Source organism: Mastigoproctus giganteus, chromosome 5 (genome assembly GCF_048544385.1).
Source record: "Mastigoproctus giganteus isolate SK-2022 chromosome 5, ASM4854438v1, whole genome shotgun sequence".
NCBI lineage: Eukaryota > Metazoa > Arthropoda > Arachnida > Uropygi > Thelyphonidae > Mastigoproctus > Mastigoproctus giganteus.
This window is the reverse complement of record NC_143579.1, coordinates 119487373-119511775: the sequence shown is the minus strand read 5'-3', so window position 1 is coordinate 119511775 and position 24403 is coordinate 119487373. Positions and strand designations below refer to the sequence as shown.

Sequence of the window (24403 nt, the reverse complement as noted above, 5' to 3'; positions counted from 1 at the left end):
TCCCATCCACCTTAGGTGCTTTTCTTACGTTTAACTTCAACAATTTCTCTTCCACTTTGCTCTCAGTTATTACAAAATCATTAAGTATCCTGCTACAATTTGATAACCTTCTGCCATTTTTAAACCTTAATAATTCCTCACGTGTGAATGTAGATGCAAAATACTCATTCAGTTTGTTTGCTATCTGAGTAGGATCATCAACAGTCGAACCATCTATGTCAAGTGGACCAATAAGATTCATCCCCTTCCTTTTAGAGTTTATATAAGTAAAGAAATCCTTGCTGTTTTTCTTAGCATCTTTTGCCAAGGATTTCTCGTAATCTGCCTTCGCCTGCTTAACCTCCTTTGTAACTTGGTTTCAGATCAACTTGTAGCTATCATAGGCTTCTGTGTCACGTGTTAATTTGTATGCATCCCATGCATTTTTCTTCTCTGTTAGGAGTCTCATTAGTTCATTTGACAACCATTTAGGCCTAAATCTAGAACAATATTTCTTAATAGGTATGAAACTTTTAGTAGCATCCACGATTAATTCCTTGAATGCTTCCCACTTAGAATTTACTGTTGGTAACATCGTCAGTTGATCCCAATGTACAGAATTTAAAAACTGTCGGAGACCACTGTACTCGCCTTTATGGAAGCAAAAACTCTTTCCTTTACCCCTGATGGTAATTAAATCTTTAAGTAAATCCCACGTCAGTACACTGTGATCACTGCCACCTAGTGGTTCTTTTATCTGCAAATTCCTAATACATGAATGATCACTGCTGATAACCAGATCAAGAGTATTACTTTCTCTGGTTGCCTCTCGAACATGCTGCTGCAGAAAACAATCATCCAATAAATCCACAAAAGTCTGACTAGTGTGTGAGTGACCAACCCACAAGTTCCAGTCAATATCTGGGAAGTTGAAATCCCCCATTATAAGACATTCCGATTTACTAGCCCACTCTACTTCTCTGTACAATTGTTCATTGTACTCATTCGAGTCATTAGGCCTATAACACACTCCTACTCTTATTTTTGCTTTCGCAGTGCTTATGTCACACGAAACTGACTCAACAGTGCACTGTTCATCTATATCAACTGGATGCACTTCTTTTGATTTTATGTTTTTCGTAATTAACAGCATAACACCTCCTCCCTTCCTATCCTTTCTGTACACATTGTACTCCCCAAATTCCAGTTCGGCATTCCTTATATCAGTGTGACACCACGTCTCTGATATTCCAACGATATCCGCCTTGGATGTCTTGACCAACACTTCAAATTCATCAAATTTATTTACTATACTTCTAGCATTTGTATACATGCTCCTACTCCTATTCTTTGTTACCCTAACACATCCCATATACCCACCCGTTCCACGATGACCACCACCCGTCCCTGAAACCCCTAACACCCCACGCTCCAGGTTGCTACTTATTCTAATAGAAGGTGTGCAAGAATCACCTTCACCTCTGCCTACAGCTACTGTTAAACTATTAGTCCTTGTATCCCCCCAAGCTATCAGTTTTCCGACCCACCTAACACTGCCTCGATAGCATCGGCAAATATTCTTGCACCCTTTCTATTTAAGTGTATCCCATCCCTGTAGAAGCAGTCTCTCCTGTTAACAAGTACAGTCCAGGCTGAAAAAAATTCTATCCCTTGAGCCTTGCACAATCTTTCCAGGGCCGAAATGATCGACAGGGCTCTCATCATATACTCCCTCCTATCGTGTCTAGGCAGAATTGCAGACACTTTCAAATTCAACCCTATTTCATGGCTTTTTTTCAACAGTGACCTGTACTTGTTAAGCAATTCTGCCGGCCTCCTACTCTTGATATCATTAGTGCCAACGTGTACAACTATATCACCTTTTGTGCCCTTAAAAGATGATATCCGCTCTACAACGTCATCAACCTTTGCCCCTGGCAGACATACCCTGGTCCTGTTCCACCTATCCTTTTTACAAAGCATGTTCCCCGTTTCGCTGACAATAGAGTCACCAACAACTACTAGTTCCTGAGGGACCAGCGCATTCTGCCTTGGGGGTTGCCGCTGTGTTGCGTGATGACCAAGTGCAAGCTCAGGCGTTGATGTGGGCAGCTGAGAGCCCGATGGGCTCCTCAATTTAGATCTTTCGAGGGCATCCACCCTGTCCTTCAAACTCTCATATAGGTCCATAACAACGCTGAGTTGTCGCCTGATTTCCTTACACTCCTTACATCGCGCACACACACAAAGACATCCCCCATGGCAATATCATGTTCCGTTCCAGATAGTTCGGCAAACATTTCACAAGTTGCACATTTTTTTAGGCTGTGATGCATTGGAGAATTGCCCCCCTCAGTTCTCCCCCGAGTCACAGCACTCCTGCCACTTTGTGCCCATTGCTTTGCTGCTCTAGTTTGGGGCATGATACTTTAAATCAATAAATTAAATTAATTAAATGTCAATACTACGCTATCTAATAGAAACAGTGAAGCGTATTACTGTTTCTATAATTATACGTTATAGCTACCTAGCTACCTCAATTAAAAATTTGAATTCCCTATCACTATATACAAAAAACAATGCCTGCAATATTCGAACGAATAATGGTTTTATAAAGTATTACGTATATCTACAAAAACTGTTTATATAAATTAAAATAAAAATAACCAGCGTAATTAAAACTATAAGACTACGTATTAAGTACAATATAAAATAACAATTATGCAAATAAAAAGCAAACACTTATCGTTTTTTTCAGAGCCTGTAACTCGCAGCTGTATTTTCTAAAGAGAGTCATAAACACTTATGTAAACGGTGTCATTCGACAGCAGTACCTGGTCAGTGTTTTTGGTAACGTTATCTCCACAGGTCATATGTGCCATGTCTATAGCTGATAGGTGTATGTAGTTAGTTTTGCAATACCCAAGCAACATGATAAGAAGCCATAGTGGCTTATTGCATAGAACAGATATATCTTTTGGCTGGAATATCAAGTCACTGGTTAATTTATTATTCTTTCCTCAGTCTTTGCCAGTGACAGTGGTGTATTTATCTTCAAGATGCCTTTTTAGCTTTTTTTACTTCAGGGATTTCTTAACTCCAGTACCATAGATCACGCACTTGTGGCTTAACTATTACACACTCAGTGATACATGTGAAACCCATAGCCAAAAAATCATATTTGCACTGATGTTTTGCTATATTATGAGGTTACACACAAGTAAAAATTTTAATAAAATATAACAAAATTCTGCTTATAAAATATCTGCAGCTGCAATAATTCACAAAGTACAGTAAAAAATTGGGGTGGGTTGTGTACGGGGACACAATCGCAATCATTTAAGATGTGAATCCCTCTTTGTGTTATTAGAGGAAGGGTAAGATGCAAATGAATCAAGTCTTGGTGGTTATAAGTGAAGTATAATTTTATTTATCAAAGGCCGATGATAGGATGAGTAAGATACATATGGAATAGTATTTACATTGATGTTTCTTACAAAGGTTAAAGCTATACAAGTGTTGCCCAGAGTAGTGGGCGATGTAGAAATGTACTTCAAGTTGAACTCACGTTGAACTTTTGAATTTTTCTTTCCAATGATATATGTTTCTTACATTTCTGTTCATATTTACTTTGCAATTTTTTCGACATTATGAAAATTTTCTTCAACTCAGCACACTTATCAGCTTATAACTTTACAAATTTTATTTTATCAGTTATTATTGCTAAATAATATTGTAGATCCTGTTATTCTGTACAAACTGCCACCAATTTCAGCGTCCTATCTCTTCGCAATCCTAAGTTACACTGCCCAAATGCCGCACAGCGTTGCCATTTTCAGTGTTCATGCACAAGCACTACCCCTCACCACTACACACCCCACTACCCACCAATTTAGATACGGACATAAACCCTCTATCGAACAAAATTTAAATCATTAGATTATCATTTATAGTTTACGAGATATAAGCATGACAAATCTTGCCATTTTTTTGGTCTCTATAGTTTTCATAGAGACCCCTCTATACCGGACCGAATTTAAAGACATATTCACGTTAAAAAATACTTATTCTGAAACAATTGTAAAGGTGCACAAATCGCAACACTCAACAGCAGACTGTGCACACAACAAAGAGGACTCATCAAAGAATGTTCTACTATGATGCAGTCACAAAAGAACTGGATGCAGGGAATAACTTTGATATTATATACTTGGATCTTAGAAAGGCTTTTGATACTGTTGCACATGGAAGACTGCTACACAAATTGGAGCAGTGTGACATTGGAGGCAAATTGCTGCTATGGATAAAGGGGTGGTTGAGGGGAAGAAGACAGAGAGTGGTAGTCAATGGACACTGCTCATCGTGGACTAATGTTATTAGTGGAGTCCCTCAGGGCTCAGTGTTGGGTCCATTATTGTTTTCTGCATTTATAAATGATATTGATGATGGTATATCAAGCTTAATGTCCAAGTTTGCAGACGATACAAAGGTTGGCAGGGTTGTCAAGGACACTACTGACACTATGCTGCTGCAACAGGATCTGGAAAGGTTGAGCAGATGGGCTGAGAGGTGGCAAATGAAGTTTAACATTGACAAATGTAAAGTACTGCACATGGGAAACAGCAACCCCAGAGCAACGTATCAACTCTGTGGTACTACACTGACAGTGGTAGAGAATGAAAGGGACTTGGGGGTGGTTGTGCAGGCAGATATGAAGTTCTCTGAGCAGTGCAGACGGGCTGCAAGAGTAGCTCATGGAGTATTGTCAATGATATACAGGAATTTTTCCAGCAGGGATAAGGAGGTGATTATTCCATTGTATAAGGCAATGGTCAGGCCACACCTAGAGTACTGTATACAGGTCTGGAGGCCTCATTTCAAGAAGGATGTAGAGCTGCTGGAACGAGTACAGAGAAGGGCAACAAGATTAGTGAATGGAACAAAGGGGTGCTCTTACGAAGAAAGGCTTAAGTTTTGCAAATTACAGTGTCTGGAGACTAGGCACCAGCGAGGTGATCTGATAGAGGTGTATAAAGCCTTGAATGGTTTAAGCATGCTCAATGCTGATGGGATTCTTCCTCTAGCTCAGAAAAATCACCTGAGAGGGCATAAATTCAAATTGAGGAAAGACAGATGTAGGATAGACGTGCAGAAATTTGCCTTTAGCCAGCGGGTGGTTGGTTGGTGGAACAGACTTCCATCCCTTGTGGTGGAGGTTGATAGCCTAAATAAGTTTAAGGCTCAGCTGGACAGGTATTTTGAACGAACAGAGGGGTGAAGTGGAAGTGGGGTTTTTTTTTTTTTTTTTTTTTTGGCTGATGCTGCATAAGCTTGCTTTCTTGCATCAAATGCCTCTACTAATGCTAATGCTAAAATGCTAATGTGACAGGACCTCTAGCCTTATCATAGAATATTCTAGGCAAGGAATCAATAGGAATGAGTGGGACAGATGGTGTAATTGGCATTGGGGAATGAAGGCAAGAGCAACTCTTGAAGGTAGAAGAGAACTCACATATTCACTCAAAGCCAAGCCCACAGCCTCCTGTTCATTCAAGATTACTGCCAAACCACTATACATCAAATCTTCCATCTAACATAATGTGGATATAACTCATCACTGGGTTGTTCACATTTTCACACAGCCTACCTCAACACCAAGTGCAAAATCACATGTGAAATTTCAATTTATTAAAGAGGATCATGACAATCCATAAACAGCATGGCGACTCATTTTTGAGTTGCGACCAACAGGTTAAGAACCCCTGTACTAGATGAATATTGTCATCTAGTACTACAGAAAATATTAATATATTTACAAATGTGAGTAAATGTGCTTACTTTATGTTTGAAGGGCAAATGATCCTTGAGGATATCACATGCTTGCTACCTGGGAGTCTAAAACGCTGATGGAACTGATACTCAGGTGACACTCAAGTCAAGTGAACCCAATTTTGGCAAAGTCCGGTTGGTCTGTGACACCCAAATCCTCTGCTTACACCTTCATGATGGTGGAACTGTTAGTAACCCTAAGTATAACCCCCCCCATGTGGAAGTCCTGAAATGCCAAACCTAGCACACTGTAGGTAGGTGACCACCCAGGTGAGAACCAAAGTAAGCAGGGGTCAAGGTGTGGCGCCCACACCACACAGAGGAATGCCACCCCTGTGTTACCAGGCAATACTAGGTGATAGTGACCCACATCAACTGGTGCAATATGACCACTTTGCTTATTGGAGGCTTGAAGTGGTGGAACCCATGTTTAGTCTCCAGAGAAAAGCTCCATCAACCCCCCCATCTCTTCTATCATACAATATGATTGATGTCTTTTGAAGTTATTATGGACATCATGGTGAGATCCAATCTTCCTTACATTTTGATGGTACAGCTCTAAAACGGTGTTCCCAGGTGGGCCGCTTGATAGTCCACTGGACCAATCTATTGGCAACTTTCTAGGTAGCTTCCAGATCAGCTAATGTATAGTCTCACTGCCTGTACTCTGCTAGATAGTGACTAGAGGGAGGGAGTCTTAACATGTGTATGCCATATCCAAAAATTTCATTACTTCATCCCGCATGTCCTCATCACCATTTCTTACTTCTGAATACACGATGAATTGTCAAACTAATAAAACAAACTTATTGCAAAAAGATAAGTCATATTGCAATATGTAAGGGATCTAAACCTCCCAAACACTTCATTCATTTCACACATATCGTGGTCTCAGTTCTAATCTCAACGATTTCCACCAGTCTGCTCACCTCAGTTGTCCAAATTCACTGTATGATTCCTTTTGCTTCAAAGGTGGTACTTGTGCATATGTCTGTTCTGATGTTCCCTTTCAGAGACTTAGTAATTTGGAATCTCCTCTTTTCAATCTACTCTGGCTTAAAATCTCTCTCTACCACATTCTGTAAAATTCATCTGTTGCCTCATCATTTTCCTAATTCCACAAATCACTTGAAACCCTCCGACTTCCTCTCTTTGAAACTTGACTTTCTCCAGTCCAACTTTCCTAACAGTGAGGTAATTCTCCTTGGTGATTTTAAAGTTCACAACTCCAGCTGGCTTCTGTTTTCTGGTCATATGGACCCAGGTGGTCGAGATGCTGAGGCTTTTGCAATTAATAATGAAATAATGACCGTGCACAGGTTGTTCATTTACTTACCAGAATACCAGACAGTCCTAACCATGCAGCCAATATGCTTGATCTTTTTCCCACAAACAACCCTTCTACATACACAATAGAGATGAGTGGTCATCTAGGCACCTCAGATCGCAACTTTGTGATGGTCTGTTCTCCAATGGAGCCTTTCTCTCATGGCCATTTTCAGCCTCATGTTGTTTGGCATTACAAGAATGCAAAAGGGGATGATCTTGAGATTTCTTTTCATTGGTTGGATTGCTGTGTCAAATCTTCTGATGCCAACATTTGCTCAGATCATGTTAGTGAAATTATTCTTATAGGGTGAAATCTTTTATTCCGCATTCCACCTTAAAATCTCGTCTTTTATCTAAATGTCGGTTTTCCAATAAATGTGCTAAGGCTGTTCAAGTGTTCATGTTGCACATTGAAATGGCTTGTATCCAAATCTCCAGGTTCATTTTCTACCTACACCAAAGCTTGCAACAGTTGTAAAGAGTTATTAATCAGTCACTAGATATTGAACAGACTAAGATTAAAAAACTTACTTCTTGTCCAAATGGTAGTCAAGTGTTCTGGTCTCTTGCCAAAGCCGTTGACCGCAACTTTTGCCCATCTCTGTTCCCACCTCTGTCAAAACTAGATGGTTCTATTGTCATTTCAGTCAAAAGTAACCTGCTAGCATCCTATTTTTCTTCCAACTCGTGTATTGATGATCTTGGTAGACCATCTCCCACCATTCCCAGTACACTCCGTTCAGTGCCTCCTGTGGTCTTCTGTTAAAAGGATATCAGAAGGATTTTGAACAATCTTGATGCTAAGAAAACTCCAGGTCCTGATGGTATTTCTCCACTTGTTCTTAAAATGTGCTCCCGAACTTGCAACTTTTCTGTGTCACCTTTTTTCACTTTCTTATTCCAAAGGAGTTTTCTTTTCTTGGAAATTTGCTCATAACCATCCAGCTCCTTAAACCAGTGAAAAATTCCTCCCGTCCAATTATCATCCCATTGCATTTACTTCTACTTTTTCTAAAGTAATGAAGAAATCAATTAAGTGCCAACTCTTAAATTATATAGAAACCTACCACCTGATCAATGATCACCAGTATGGATTCTGTCAGTTTCGATCACTAGTGATATTCAGGCTATCTTATCCATCTATGGCCAAATTAAATGGAAAAGTTTGGTGAAACTCAAGCAGTTGCTCTTGACATTTCAAAGGCTTTCGATCATCTTGGCATAAAGGTCTTCTAAATAAGACCTTTATGCCAAGCTTATGGTTTGCCAACTGTTCTTTGTAATTGGGTATCCAGTTTTCTCTCTGACTGCTCATTGCAAGTGATGGTAGATGGCTCTCTGTCTTCTGACTTCTGCACTAATGCTGGTATCCCCCAAGTTTTATTTCTTTCGCTCAATCTTTTCCTCTTGTATGTTAATGACCTTGTTCCATTGACCGGAAATCCTATCCATAGTTTTGCAGATAATAGCACATTGCATTCCACCATCTGGTTGGAGAAACCTTGCCTTGCACAAGTATCTTCAACTTCTCGAATATCCACTTCCAATTCTCCAGTAAGGGAAAGATAGCTTAGTTGATTTCAATTCTTCTGAAACTCAATCCTGTGTTATATCTCAGAATTCTTCTGCTCCTATCTTTGATGACACTCTGATTTCTGGGCAAGATCATATTTCTCTATTGGGGATTACTCTGACTACTAATCTGTCTTTACATAAGCACATTACAAATACAAATACTGCTTTCTCAGCATCTAAAAAACTGGGTTTTCTCTTTTGCTCTCAGCATTACTTTTCTTCCAAACGACTGTTCATCATTCTGTACAATTGCAAATCCACCCTACCATGGAATATTGTTTCCACATCTGGGACAGTGCCCTTAAAACTTCTCTCAGGCTTCTAGATTCCATCCAAAAGAGGGCAGTTAAGATAATTAATTACCCATCCCTAACAGAGTTCTCATAGACTTCCATGGGCACTGTTCTTCTGAATTGCCTTCTGTAATTTACGCTCTCTCTTTGAAAGCAGTCCAAATACATGCTGCAACTGATCAACATCCTTTTACTGTCCAACTTCAAACTCACAGAACCGACTTTTCATTTTCCTCATTTATTCATTCAACTTCCATTTTCTGAAACAATTTTCCTTTATACGTATTTCCTGAAAAATTACAATATACAGAAGTTCAAATCTAATGTCAACAAGTATCTTCTTTCATCTTCTCAACCTCCAACCCATGCACGGTGCTAAGTACTTTAGGTTCTAATTCCTCTCATGTTTGGGGCTTCATTAAAAAAAAAAATGAGAAATCTGAACTTTTTTAGTATTTACTGCCCAACTTCTGGAAAAACACCATTGTAAAAACATGTTGCTTATTTAAGTTTCATTAGGGTTAAAGGTCACTATATGAAATTTCATTTTAGTCATAAGTGGTATTGTTTTATTTATACAACAAAGGAATGCATGAACCATAATGGGTTATCCCTTTACTTTCCAGACTAGTGATCTGACATTTTGCAAACTGCATCCCATGCATAGCTCTGAAATCAGCAGCAGGAAATCAGATGGTATGATTATTTATGTGTAGTCTAATATAGAATTGTGCTGCTTTCTTTATATGCTTGTTTCAAGATGAAATGTCTTATTTTTTATTCTATTTTTATTTTTCTTAGTTTCACCCATTCCAGAACATGGAAAGGTGCCCAATGTAAGTACGAAGTTCTCCACTATTTTTTGTTTTAGTTTATTCCATTACATATTGCATTATGACTATGAATTCTGAAGAGAATTAGCAATAGACAGGATAAATACAGGGAGCAGATTATACTGAACTAATTTTAGTATATACCTTCATTTGATATCGCTAATAATTTCTATTTATATATCGTTATTATCTCGTTTTAAAGTACCTTTTTTCAACCACAAATCCACGGTCATTTATTTTAATAATCATCATCATAGTTTATTTACAAAATACAATGTAAATAAGGAAACAGAACACATTTTTTTTTTTCAAGCAAACCAGCAGTCCTGGCGTAAAAAAATCTGGTAAGAGAAAAGTCTACTGTATTAGCAAGAGCCAAGTCTCTGTTTTGTGCTATTTGAAAAATGTCAGCATTAGCATTAGTAGAGGCATATGATGCAAGAAAGCAAGCTTATTCAGCATCAGCCAATCAACTTCAACAAAAAGTGATGGAAGTCTATTCCACAAACCAACTGCCTGCTGGCTAAAGGCAAATTTCCGCACATCTATCCGACATCCGTCCTTCCTCAATTTGAATTTATGCCCTCTCAGGTGATTATTCTGAGCAAGAGGAAGAATCCCTTCGGCATTGAGCATGCTCAAGCCATTTAAAGCCATATACACCTCTATCAGATCACCTCGCCGATGCCTAGTCTCCAGACTCTGTAATTTGCAAAACTTAAGCCTCTCTTCGTAAGAGCAACCCTTTGTTTCATTCACTAATCTTGTTGCCCTTCTCTGAACTCGTTCCAGCAGCTCTACATCCTTCTTGAAATGAGGCCTCCAGACCTATATACAGTACTCAAGGTGTGGCCTGACCAATGCCTTATACAAGGGAATAATCACATCCCTATTCCTGCTAGAAAAATTCCTGTATATCATTGACAAGACACCATGAGCTACTCTTGCAGCTCATCTGCACTGCTCAGAGAACTTCATATCTGCCTGCACAATTACCCCCAGGTCCTTTTCATTCTCTACCACTGTCAGCGTAGTACCACAGAGTTTATACGTTGATCTGGGGTTACTGTTTCCCATATGTAGTACTTTACATTTGTCAATGTTAAACTTCATCTGCCACCTCTCAGCCCATCTGCTCAACCTTTCCAGATCCTGTTGCAGCAGCATAGCATGAGTAGTGTCCTTAACAACCCTGCCAACCTTTGTATCGTCTGCAAACTTGGACATTAAGCTTGATATACCATCATCAATATCATTTATAAATACAGAAAACAATAATGGACCCAACACTGAACCCTGAGGAACTCCACTAATAACATTAGTCCACGTTGAGCAGTGTCCATTGATTACCACTTTCTGTCTTCTGCCACTCAACCATCCCTTTATCCATAGCAGCAATTTGCCTCCAATGCCACACTGCTCCAATTTGTGCGGCAGTCTTCCATGTGCAACAGTATCAAAAGCCTTTCTAAGATCCAAATATATAATATCAAAGTTATTCCCTGCATCCAGTTCTTTTGTGACTACATCATAGTATCTAATCAAATTGGTCAGACAAGACCTGCCCTTAACAAAACCATGCTGTGTCTGAGCTATAACTGAATTCTTGTCCAGATGATCCTGCAGTGCTTCTTTAACCAGTGCCTCCATTAATTTACCTGGAACAGAAGTTAAACTAACAGGTCTATAATTACTTGTGTCAGCCTTTGATCTTCCTTTGTGAATTGGGGTTACATTTGCACATCTCCAGTCTATGGGTACCTCCCCTGAGTCCAAAGAAGCTCTCATAATTATGGCTAGGGGTTTGCTTACTTCCTTTGCTGCCTCCTTTAATATAACTGGATAGATCCGATCCACCTCGGATGCCTTTTTTATGTTTATCCTCAACAATTTCTCCTCCACTTTCCTCTCAATTATTAGAAAATCATCTAGCTCACTGCCAGTGTTTACTTCACCTACGACATTCCCCTTCCTGAATAACTCCTCATGTGTGAATGTAGATGCAAAATACTTGTTTAATTGTTAGCCACCTGAGCAGGATCCTCAACTGTTGAACCATCAACATCCAGTGGACCAATCTGATTCATCCCTTTCCTTCTTGAGTTTAAATAGGTAAAGAACTCTTTTCTGTTTTTCTTTGCATCCTTTTCCAAGGATTTCTCATAATCTTTGCCTACCTAATCTCCTTTGTGACTTGGTTACAGACCAACTTATATCTATCATAGGCTTCCATGTCACCCATTAATTTGTATGTATCCCATGCATTTTTCTTCTCTGCCATATGTCTCATTAGTTCATCTGACAACCATTTAGGCCTGAACCTTGAACAATATTTCTTGGTTGGTATGTAAAGCTTGGTAGCTTCCAAGATTAGTTCCTTGAATGCTTCCCATTTTGAATTTGCTGTTGGTAACATCAACAGTTGGTTCCACTGTATAGAATTTAAATACTGTCTCAGACCATCATAGTCGCCTTTACGAAAGCAAAAACCCTTCCCTTTACCTCTGATGGTAGTTACCTCCTTGAGTAAATCCCACTTCAGCACACTGTGATCACTGCCACCTAGTGGTTCCTTTATCTGCAGATTCTTAATGCATGAAGAATCGCTACTGATAATCAGATAAAGAGTATTACTCCCTCTAGTTGCCTCCCGAACATGCTGGTAGAAAAAAATCATCCAATAAATCCACAAAAGCCTTGCTAGTGTGTGAGTGACCAGCCACCAAATTCCAGTCAATATCTGGGAAATTAAAATCTCCCCTTATAAGACTCTGATTTACTGGCCCACTCTATTTCCCCGTACAGTTTCTTATTATACTCATCAGAGTCATTAGGCCTATAGCACACTCCTACTCTCAATTTTGATTTACCTATGCTTATGTCACACCAAACTGACTCGACACTGCCCTGTCCATCGATGTCGACTGGCTTCACTTCCTTGGATTTTGTGTGTTTTTTAACTAATAGCATAACCCCTCCTCCCTTCCTATCCTTTCTGTAGACGTTGTACTCCCCAAATTCCAGTTCTGCATTCCTTATATCTGTGTGACACCGTCTCTGATATCCCAACAATATCTGCCTTTGATGTTTTGAGCAATACCTCAAATTCATCAAATTTATTTACTAAACTCCTAGCATTGGTGTACACGCAAGTATACATGCACCTGTTTCTATTCTTAGCTACCCTAACACAACCCATGTGTTTACTTGTACCGCAATGACTTCCAGCAGTCTCTGAAATATCCTGCATCTTGTTTTTCAGGCTTCTGCTCATTCCAATAGAAGCATTGCAAGAATCTCTTTCACCTCTGCCATCTATTAGTCTTTGCCCCCCCCCCAAGCTAGCAGTTTTCCGACCCACCTAACACTGCCTCGATATCAGCAGATATTCTTGCACCCTTTCTATTTAAGTGTATCCCATCCCTGTAGAAGCAATCTCTCCTGTTAACAAGTACAGTCCAGGCTGAAAAAAATTCTACCCCTTGAGCCTTGCACAATCTTTCCAGGGCTGAATTGATCGACAAGGCTGATAGTTATACAGATTCATTAAGAATTGCTGATGTACTGCCAGAATTGAATTTTGGATCTCCCTCAATTCCTATGGCCATTTGTTGGTTTGTAGAGAGCAAGTGGAATAAAGTGAGCTGCTGGCAGTCTAAGTTGGTGTCCAAGCCATCTCAGTTGACTTTTTTGGAGAGTTATTGCTAAAGGTTCCCGAAGACTTTCTTCTAAAATTGTTGCGTTGATAATATGGTCCCTCCAGGAGTACCATAGAAGAGTTTGAAGGCAGGAGGTGCCAAAACGATTGATAATGTTGGAAGCTTTTTTTGGTGTAAACATTCCAGGTTTATGCATCATATGAATAATGACAAACTAGTGCTCTTAAATAATCTTATTTTTGTATCTGTAGTGATTAGAGTGGATTTCCATATTTTATTTAAAGTCGAGTGAAACTGCCGAGCCTTTTTCTTTCTTTTGACAATATCATTTACCAAATCACTTATAAAGGCACCTAGGTATTAGAAATCTTTTACTTCCAGTCTATCAGTTTTGTTTAATTGAATTGATCATTCTAATTGGTTTATGACGACTTTTGTTTTGCTGTCATTGATTTTTAGTCCAAAGATTTCTGCTGTTTGGCAAAGTGTGTTGAATGTAATGCTGTCATCAATAAGCATGATATCGTCTGAAAATATAGTCTAGGGTTATTATAAAGAGAAGGGGACCTAGGGTGTCTCCCTATAGAACTCCTGAGGTGATGGGAAATTTGTCAGTGTTTTTACCATTAATGAGGACTCTGGCAAAATAATCCTGGTACAGTGCTACTATTGCTTTAAGAATTTGTTCAGGAATTTGAATTTTAATATTTTGAACATCCTCGACCTGTTAACTGAGTCCAAATGCTTTGGAGAAATCTGTAAAGTTTAAAATAAGTGGAAGATTTTTTTTTTTTCTTCAAGTAACCTAATACACTGAATATGTTCGAGAGTACAGCAGTGTTTAAGAAATCCAGCTTGATTTGTGTGGAGTAATATGGGGTTCTATTCTATTTAATAGCATCATGTTATAAATTTTTATAAATTTTCAACGTGATTGATAAAAGTGTATTTCCTCTGTAGTTTTCGGGTCTATTGTGATTACCCTTTTTTGGTTTTGGTTGGTCCTTTCTTCCATTGCGAAGGAATAGTCCCAGTGGCCAGAGCTGTATTGAATACGTTAAGAGTTGTTAAGTTCACTTTCTCCATACTTAATGGCCTCAACTGTGATGCCATCAGGTCCTGATGCCTTCCCATTTTATTGCTGCTGTAATGCTTTTTCAAATTCCTGTCTGGTGAAGCTATTAAAATTGATCGGGAGAACATTCTGTACTACTGTATTGGGTAAGGTTTTTGTGATTGTGGGGATTGCTGGATTTAATAGGTTTTGGAAATGTTTTTTTCCATTCTTCCATTTATTCTCCTTTGGTTTCGGTGGCTCTTCCGTCCCTGCCTCTGATTCTTAGTTTCCTAGGTTTTCTTTCTTTATTACTTAATGATCTGGCTATGTTGTACATTTCTCTTGTTTTCAGTCTTCGAGTTGCTGACAGTAATTCTGAATTTGGTCTTCTTCATCTGTCTTAAATGCTGAAAGGATATGAATATTTAATGTGTGTAACATAGTTAGAAGATCTTGATGTTTGCACATCCTAAGTCCACTTGAGATTGTTCCTTTCTTCAATCAAGTTGATTGTGGATTGGGACACCCATTCTCTTTTAGGCTTCTTGGAGTTTGTAATGTCGAAGATTTGACTTGCAGCTTGTTGGTTGGAGTTTATTATGTTATCAAAATTGTTGTTTAGATTGTCTGTTATTGCTTCTTTATTGAGAGCGTTCTCTATTATTTGCTTGAATTTGTTTGCTTTTCTAAGATTGTTTAATTTGGACCAGTTATGTTTAGGATTGTTTTTACTAGCAGGCTTGGGTGCACTACGGCAAAGTTTAATGTGAGCACAACCTATTCTATGATCCCAAAGCACCTGGGAGTGAGATCAGTCTGAAGCAGCGTATATAGTGATGGCACAGGTAGTGCATGTCTATATGCATTACTATGTGATTAGTCACCGCATATGTTGCAGCAAGTCACAGCTTGCTATGACAAGGCAATTTCAAGATACAAAAATCAGTCTCCAAACATTTTGATCACACTTCATATACTTAAATTGCTTGTTATTATTTGTTTGTTATTTGGTTTTTAGGAGCATTAGCAACTAAGGCCATATTGCTCCGGGAATATGCGGTGGTCATTCCCTGACCTTTCCGCATCCTCCGTATTTAGTGGTGACGGGCTCGAACCCCGGTACTTAAATTGCATAATCTGACTTACATTGTGTGTGTGTGTGTGTGTGTGTGTGTGTGTGTGTGTGTGTGTGTGTGTGTAAATTAATAGAACGAGTGAAAGATAGGAATATATATATCCTCTGTATGTATGTGTGTGTGTGTGTGTGTGTGTGTGTGTATATATATAAAAAACATGTATATTATTTCCATAGAATCACACACCCAGTGCTGTGTTCCGTGCCACACCTTACTCAGATGGCTATAACTTTCGCTATGCCTCATATAGTCCTCATTTAAGGCGATCCATGCCAAATGTGAATTTGCATTTTTCGAGTGAACCTCCTAAGGTAAGTGTGCTGCTGTTTTATGATTTATGACTTAGTTAAAAAAAAAAAAAAAAAACATTGAAAAGTCAAGACCTGGAGAGAGAGAGTCATCTGATCCATAAACTTCCTGTAAAAATTTGCATAGCAAATTATTGTGCTAGACATGACATGGAGTATTTTATGCTTGACAATAATTGTTGAAAAATAAACTGTTTCACATGGGGGGGGAGTGTAAATTAATCGTCAAAAATGAAGGTATATAACTCAGACACTATGTTTAATATCTTTTAATATGATTCAATTTATTTTTGTACAGTTCCCAAACATTCAATACTTTGCATCTAGTCCAATAGCTTGCTAAATACAGTAGAGCTTGGTTAATTTGAAGCTGAACAACATAATTATTTTGAATTTTCCAAACTTCAAATTAAATAATCCTTTTTTATAGAATAGGAGGCTCAACATGCAGAATAATAATTCAAAATAACCAATATTTAGAATAAAGCAATTTTGAGTTATCTAAGCTCCAACTGTAGTTTGTTACAGTTACATTTCTGGATCATTTTGCATAGTTGTTTCCATCTTCATGGCATTAGTTTGGCCAGATGGTGATATGTAAGTGTTCCATCATCTGATCCATGAACTACCTGTAACATTTTGCATAGCAAATTATAGATGTAGGGTATTGCATGCTTGGCAGCTGTAGAAGAAATAAACTGTTTTGTATGGGGGAGAAGTGTCCACCTTTAATTTTTTTATATTTAAATTATCAATATAATACATCAATATAAAAAAATTTCCTTTACTCAGCATACTTCACGCTATGCGAATAAAGAAGTTATTTAATAACTTCACTTGAATAAGTAATGTTTTTTAAATGAGCAGGTAGTGAAAGCAGTAATTTGCAACATTATGCTTCTCAGTAACAAATGCAAACTTTGTGGAGTGTAAAATTATAGTTGAAACTTTATGGCTGAAGGCTTTAGAACACCAGAAAATAAGTAATGATATTCAGTTTAGAGCTGTAGAGCTTGAAACTACAGAAGATATATAACTCAGCAAAATGATCCTGCATCCACTGAATAAACACAAATGTAAATAAAATAATAAACTGTACAAATGGAAGGTATAAAAATAAAGAAATAAAATCCATTATAAAACAGCACTAAGTACAATTATAAAAACTAGTAAGAACTTTTAAAAATAAGGGTTAAAACAATAAAATAGATAATTAAAAAGGTGCTTTTTTTTTTTTTTTTGAGTCTTTCTCAACTCTAAAGTATATGACCTAATATCAATTTAAACAACATGATACCATGGGATACATAACAAAAATTGCAACAAAAAAAAAAAAAAAAAAAACCAGAAAGGGGAAGATGGGAAGAAAAGAGAAGCATCAAAGAAAAAAAAAATTACCAAAATCTGATAATGCAAAACAATGAGTACTAATAACATTATATAGAGCACTCCAAAACTCAACATACTTTTATCATTTCTTAACAAGTTTTTACCTTGTTTTTAATTGTACCCCTCCATTGTCCTTTTCATATAGTTTATTAAATATTTTATTTTCATTTATGTTTAATCAATGGATGCAAGAAAATTTTACTGATATAACTGCTGATGCACATGGTTTTTACCTAATAAAATTATTACCCAAGTGTAGTGCAAATGCATCATTCTGTGTATAGTAAAGTGAAGTTTTCACATGACTGGGCTGTTAGTTTGTACACTAAGAGTGCCTAGTTACCCACCGATGAAGGGACAGGAATTCCTGAAACAGTCCAGCTGGGTATTGATATCGCAGAATAAATAGCAATATACTTCTATTTATGCAGAAGTGCTATATATTGAAGGCTGATGATATATGCAAGTCTTGTGACACCAGTTTATCTATATGGCCTGTTATAATCAAATGTGCAAATTTTAATAATGTGCATTTACCACTTTTAATCATTTGATTTATTGAGCCATATACACCCAGTCAGATTTTATCTGACAATGACCATATGTCAGTGATTTTTAACAAATTAACTTGTATAAAGTATATAAAATAGAACATTTATTTTTACTCGGTATACTAGTTTTTACTAGTCTATGTGGCACCACTATATTGTCGGTATTCTTTGGTCAGCTTATCTGTTTTGTATATTTATTTAAGGTGTGTAATAGTCTTTGTCGCTAATGTGCCAAGAAAAACCTAAACACTATATATATGTATGATAGTATAAACGAGAGCTATGATTCTCAATACGTTCTACGTTGATTTCAATATTTGCAGAAGAATAAGAGAAATTTACCTCAATATGATACGTAGGACACTTCCATGTGCTACTCTCCAGAAATTAAAACGAATATAACATTAACGCAAACACCAAGATGTTAAAAAAAAATTCATATTTTAAACTCTTGTTGACTATTTCATTCACTTCCTTCCTCTCCAAGCATAACCTATCAATACACACAAGTGTGAGAGATTTTTTGAACATCTTGGTGCAAAAATACATTAGATTAACACTAAGATACTCAAGCCAAATTTACAATATTTCTTTCCTAAAATATTGCTTTCAAAACATCATTCCAAAGATTTATTTCTACAGACCACAGAAATAAACAACACATTAACAAATTGAGTACATTATTGCAATTATCAAGACAGGTTCATACAAGTTCGTTGACGACCCCCACATGTGTACATGCTAACGTACAATCAGAAAGATTCAGCTAGTTCTCAAACACCCCTTCACCCAACATGCAATTTTGGGTGAAGGGGTGTTTGAGAACTAGCTGAATAGCATATACAAAGAAAGATTTGTAACCTGTTACAAATCTTTCTTTGTATACGCTATCGCAGGACCAGATTTCACTTTTATCCAAAGGATTAAATCATAATTTACCACTTTGAAAACTACCTAAAAATCAGTTTGTAATAAATATTGAATTTGGACTTCATAATGTTCCACAAAAATATTTATTTATTCAACAAGTTAAGAAGTGGTAAATAACATAAAAGACACGTGACTTCCTAAATTGAATAGACATGAAAGTTCAGCTTTATGTGAACTTCGGGAAAATAAAGACATTATTCAGAGAGCAGATAAAGGAGATACTGTTGTTGTTGTTGTTGTTATTTGTTTAAAGGAGCATTAGCAACTAAGGCCATATTGCTCCGGGGATATGGGGATATGCAGTGGTCATTCCCTGACCTTTCTGCATCCTCCATATTTGGTGGTCACGGACTCGAACCCCGGTCTAATCAAGAAGCATGTGCTACACACTGCTGCTCCTGCCGACCTGGCTACAGAGGTGCCGTAAAGTCAGACAAGACTGCCCTTTAACAAACCCATGCTATGTCTTAACTATTACTTCAGTCTTATCTAGATGATCTTGCAATGCTTCTTTAACCAGTGACTATTATTTTCCCCAGAACACTAGTTAAATTAACAGGTCTGTAGTTACTTGTGTCACCTTTTGAATCCCCATTGTGAATTGGATACATTTACACACCTTCAGTCCATGGGGTGTCAAATTTCTTGACACCCTGGGCATCCAAAACCAAAAACATCCTCCTTGACCAGATCTCGTGGCCTGTTTTAGAAAGTTCAGCAAACATTTCACATTTTACACATTTTTTGAGACTGATGCATTGGAGAATCACTCCCTTCGTTTCTTCCCCAAGTCACAGCACTCTCGCTAGTCTGTGATCTTTGTTTTGCAGCTCTAGTCTAATTCATGATTTCCATTTAAATACAGTTTAATTAACAATGAAATTTAATAGGATTAATAAATATTTTTGATTAACTGATAATACTATACTAAGCTAAAAGATTCCTAATACAGTGCTTCGTATTACGTTATCTAGTTTTACGTTATACCTTACACTATCAGTTCAAGATATATGCATTACACTAATTCTTATCAATTATAATATGGCAGCTAGTTCAACAATATTGGCGCCAACAGCGGGAGTTGTAACTTCCAAAAATCACTAGTTTAATTCAAAATAAGAAACTAACGAACACTACTAAACCTATTTAATATCTTTATAAAACACAATGTAGTATGTTAATTAACGAAAAATACAGTAAAACTATCAAAAATATTTATCCCTTTACAGCAGCCAAAAACCTACTGACTGTTCTCTTCTGCGACCAGGGCAAGGACACTCTGGTCATGGAAGTTATATGTTAAATAATAACTCTATACCGATTAATAGAAAATTAAAGAAATTTTTCACTTAAACTCTTAGTTGAAGCCAACTATATCACCTTTTGAGACAAAGTATACAAACATATTTTTGGTTTGCCAATGGGATTGAGTCTAAGCAGCCTATTGGAGGTCTATCTCTCAACGATTGAGAGTACACATTTGACGCCTTTTTTTTACCCCATGTCACATGCTATGGGAGATATTTAGACAACGTTCTTGTTATTAATGATGGTAGTCCTATTCGAGACATTTTATATTCGCTTAATAATATTCATCCTAGACTCAATTTTACACTTGAAAAGGAAAATATGGATACTAAGTCATTAAATTTTCTAAATTTCACGCTTACTTGGGATGCAAATAAAATCCAATAAACTAACAAACACGGTGTGCTTCTGCATTATAACAGCTATCACCCATTCACCTACAAAAGGTCTATTATCTTTAATCAATTTCTCAATGCCTATAAATATTCAACGACAGAATCTGCTTTAGACTCAGAAATACAGATATTAACCAGCAAATTCTTAAGCAGGGTTACCCTCTTGCTACAATAAACTGAATTAGGGTACAAGCTAAGGATAGAATACAAAAAACTAACCAACCAACAACAGTAACATCAAAAAATACTTTATTTCTGTCCCATACGTTGAACAGTGGCACAAACAGTTTAACATATTCTTTAAATATACCGAATTTAAGATTGTGGCCAGACCAATAAGGAAATTATATGCTATACTGATCAATCACTCAGTCCTTTCCTCTTTTGCAACATAAATAAATGACCTGGTATACAACATTTCTTGCAGTGATTGCAACTTGCTTTATCAAGGATTGACGCGATTTCTACTGAATTTTAGAGTTAAACAGCACGCACCCTCAGTGTTTAATGAAAAACATACATTTTTATTCAACGAGTCCAAAATACTTAATGTCCAACATAATTATACAAGACTATTAATTGCAGAAACTGTCCTAATAAAATTACATGAGAATTCTAATAACATTTGCCATCCATATCTAATCTCTGATTTGTAGTTTTTTACGTGCATGCACGAAGACAAATAATCTCTATTTAAGATTCATGCTCACACATACTCAGTAATTTCCATTCCTGAGATTGTGACATATGGTCAAAAAGCTCTGTCAGCTTTGGGAAGGAAAATCATTTTTCAAAATTTGCATTAAACTTTTAATTTTTTAATTGTGTTCAATTGATTTTTTAATTATTTTCAGTTTATTATTTTTTACTGTAATCATTTTACATTAATGTTATATTCGTTGGAAAGTAGCATATGGAAGTTTCTATGTATCATATTGAGGTAAATTTCTCTTATTCTTCTACAAATATACAGTAGAACTCGGATGAGAAGTTTTCCAAGGGACTAGAGGTTTGGAACTTCTTATGCAGGAAATCTTCTTAGAAGGGAAAATGACCTACGGGTATGAAATAATAACTACACAAATGAAAAGATACACATAAGTTAAAGATCATTTTTAAGTACTATTTCAGAATTTATAAATATTTTACTTTGCCTATGGGAAACATTTTTAAACTGAGGATTTCTAATTGCTTAACATTCTGTTCATTAAACTCATTACCAAGTCGGAAGGATGAGCTCCTTTCAACATACCTTAAAAGGTGACAATTACAATAAGCCAGAACAACAATCCATTAAGTAATTCAGAACTGTTCACAACCTAACAGCAAATGCTTCACTGTGCTTCACGTGGTCGACACTATCAAATTATGGATATCAATGTAAACAATTGCAATATGTCACTTCCATTATATCAAAATGTTTATACTAAAAAGGCTTTAGGGCTGAAAATTCACTTATCAAACAAGTTAGTGCCAAGCATCATTTTAGTTTGTAGTAAATCACCGAAGTAGATGGCATCATTTTTGTAATATCTCATATTGTGAATGCCTTCAACGCGAGTTGCCCTGGTATTGAACTACCTCGATTGGGTAACTCTTTGACACTGGTTTCTCAGCAGATATTATCACCCCCAGGTGGTGATATCCGCCAAGAATCCAGTGTCAAAGAGTTGCCCATTCGAGGTAGTTCAATATCAGGGCAACTCATTGTGAAGGCATTCACAATATGAGATAATGTATATCAAAAATGATGCCATTTCGCCTACTTCAGTGATTTACCACAGTCTAAAATGATGCTCGACACTAACTTGTTCGATTACCAAAATGTTTATATTGTTTATTTTTTTAATATTAAAAATAAAGAATTTGTATATTTAAAAAAACATATTAAGTGGGGAAATGTCATTAGAAAATACTCTGTGTATTCTTTATCACGAACTGTTTATGCGGAAAGACTTCTTACACAGGGTATTTTAAAATAATACATTACAATATATAGAGGTGAAATTGAAACTTAAGAAACCAAACCTCGAACGGGGAAACACTTCTTATGCGGGAATTTCTTATACAAGTTCTACTGTGTATATATATATAATCAAAGGCAGTTAAGAGTAAGATAACTCATGATTTGCTTCACAATGTGAAATGTATGATGTTCTTCTGTGCAAAGTTTACTTTTCCTATATAGCCAAATAAATAATAATGCATTTGCATTACTTGTGTGATTAGTAGTGGATATTAAATAGTTCAGTGCAGTATTTCAAGAATTATCTTTCTCACACTATCAAGTACATAAAAAATTACTTCTATTAAATAAAAGTGCCAATAACTTACATAAACACAACACTGAATGAACAGTGCAAAATCATACAAATGATATTGTTGTAGAACAATTCTACTTATATTTAGAAGCATGTCAATAACTACCTTATGCAGTTTAGTTATCTACAAATCTATTGAGCAGTTCATCACTAACAGCACTCAAGGTTATAGTTATCTAGGAATTCAAATGAATGTAAAAATATATTTCCTAATATATTGTTACATTAAACCTAACCTAAATTTTTGTAGTTATTGTTTAGTTTTCTTTTTTGTTTACTAAAAACTCATAAAATGAAAAGACCATGCAGCTAACTGAATGCGGCCACAACATTCATTCTTTGAGTCAAAATGGGATGGGGAGAAGAAACGTTGTTCGGAAAGAGCATTAAAAGAAAAAAATATATATATTCAACAAAATGTTTTTAGGTCGACGTGGAGGGGACTGCACATCATCGAGTTCATACCAAGAATGTTTTTCAGATGAACATATTTTGCGTAACAAATTTTGATCTTTTAAGATCTTGTCGCAAAACTTATCACACTCCATATTATTGCAATTTTTCTTATTAATTAACATGGCTTTCAAGATTACAAATCATAATCTAGATTTCTTCGACCACATGCTATTCATTATAGAAAATATTCTCTCCACGGAAGCTGCACTTCCAAGCAGGCAAAGAACAAATTCCACAACATTACTAAAATCTTGAAAAGCTAGACATTTTTCACTCATTTCAGAAAATATTTGAACCCATCTATCAGATACAGAAATGTTTTCTTTATTCCATATATCCAACTGCCTGACAACTATGTTTGTAAGATTTTTCAATATTCATGGCTACTTCTGCAGCTGAAATATTATCTTTTTCAATAAAACTAATATATGTTTGGAATGTTGAAACGATCTCTTGCGAAATACAACAATAATTTAACAGGGATCTTCAAATAATTTTTTAAACGTAACAGGACATTTCTCTTGAGAATGAAAATATGAATGAAGTAGTAGTAGCATGTGATGCAAGAAAGCAAGTGTATGAGCTTATGCAGCATCAGCCAAAAAAAAAAAAATCACACTATTTCCTCCAAATGCCTGTCCAGTTCCTCCTTAAATTTATTCAACCTATCAACTTCCACAATGACAGATGGAAGTTTGTTCCAGCAATTAACCACCCACTGGCTAAAGGAAAATTTCCGCACATCTATTCTACATGTCTTTTCTTAATTTGAATATGCCCCCTTAGGTTCGTAATCTGAACAAGGGGAAGGATCCCATCAAAATTCAGCATGCTCAACGCATTCAAGGCCTTATACACCTCAATCAGATCACCGCCCAGGTGCCTAGTCTCCAGCCACTGCAATTCGCAGAACTTAAGCCTCTCTTGTAAAGAGGATCCCTTCATTCCCCTCACCAACCTTGTTGCCCTTCTCTGTACCTGCTCAAATAAATCTACATCCTTCCTAAAATGAGGCCTCCAGACCTGTACACAGTACTCAAGGCGTGGCCTGACCA

The 24403-nt window shown here is 36.7% G+C and overlaps 1 protein-coding gene across 2 annotated transcripts in view; it reads left to right on the top strand.

Moving 5' to 3' along the window:
- The window catches only part of LOC150085662 (actin-binding LIM protein 2-like), a 579562-nt gene that overhangs the window by 529421 nt on the left and 25738 nt on the right, over positions 1-24403 (top strand). For both annotated transcript variants that reach the window (XM_090374167.1, XM_090374166.1), the window contains 3 exons: positions 9632-9701; positions 9807-9841; positions 15867-16001. In XM_090374167.1, the coding sequence (XP_090230293.1) occupies positions 9632-9701; positions 9807-9841; positions 15867-16001 (240 nt within the window). The remainder of the gene's footprint in view (positions 1-9631; positions 9702-9806; positions 9842-15866; positions 16002-24403) is intronic.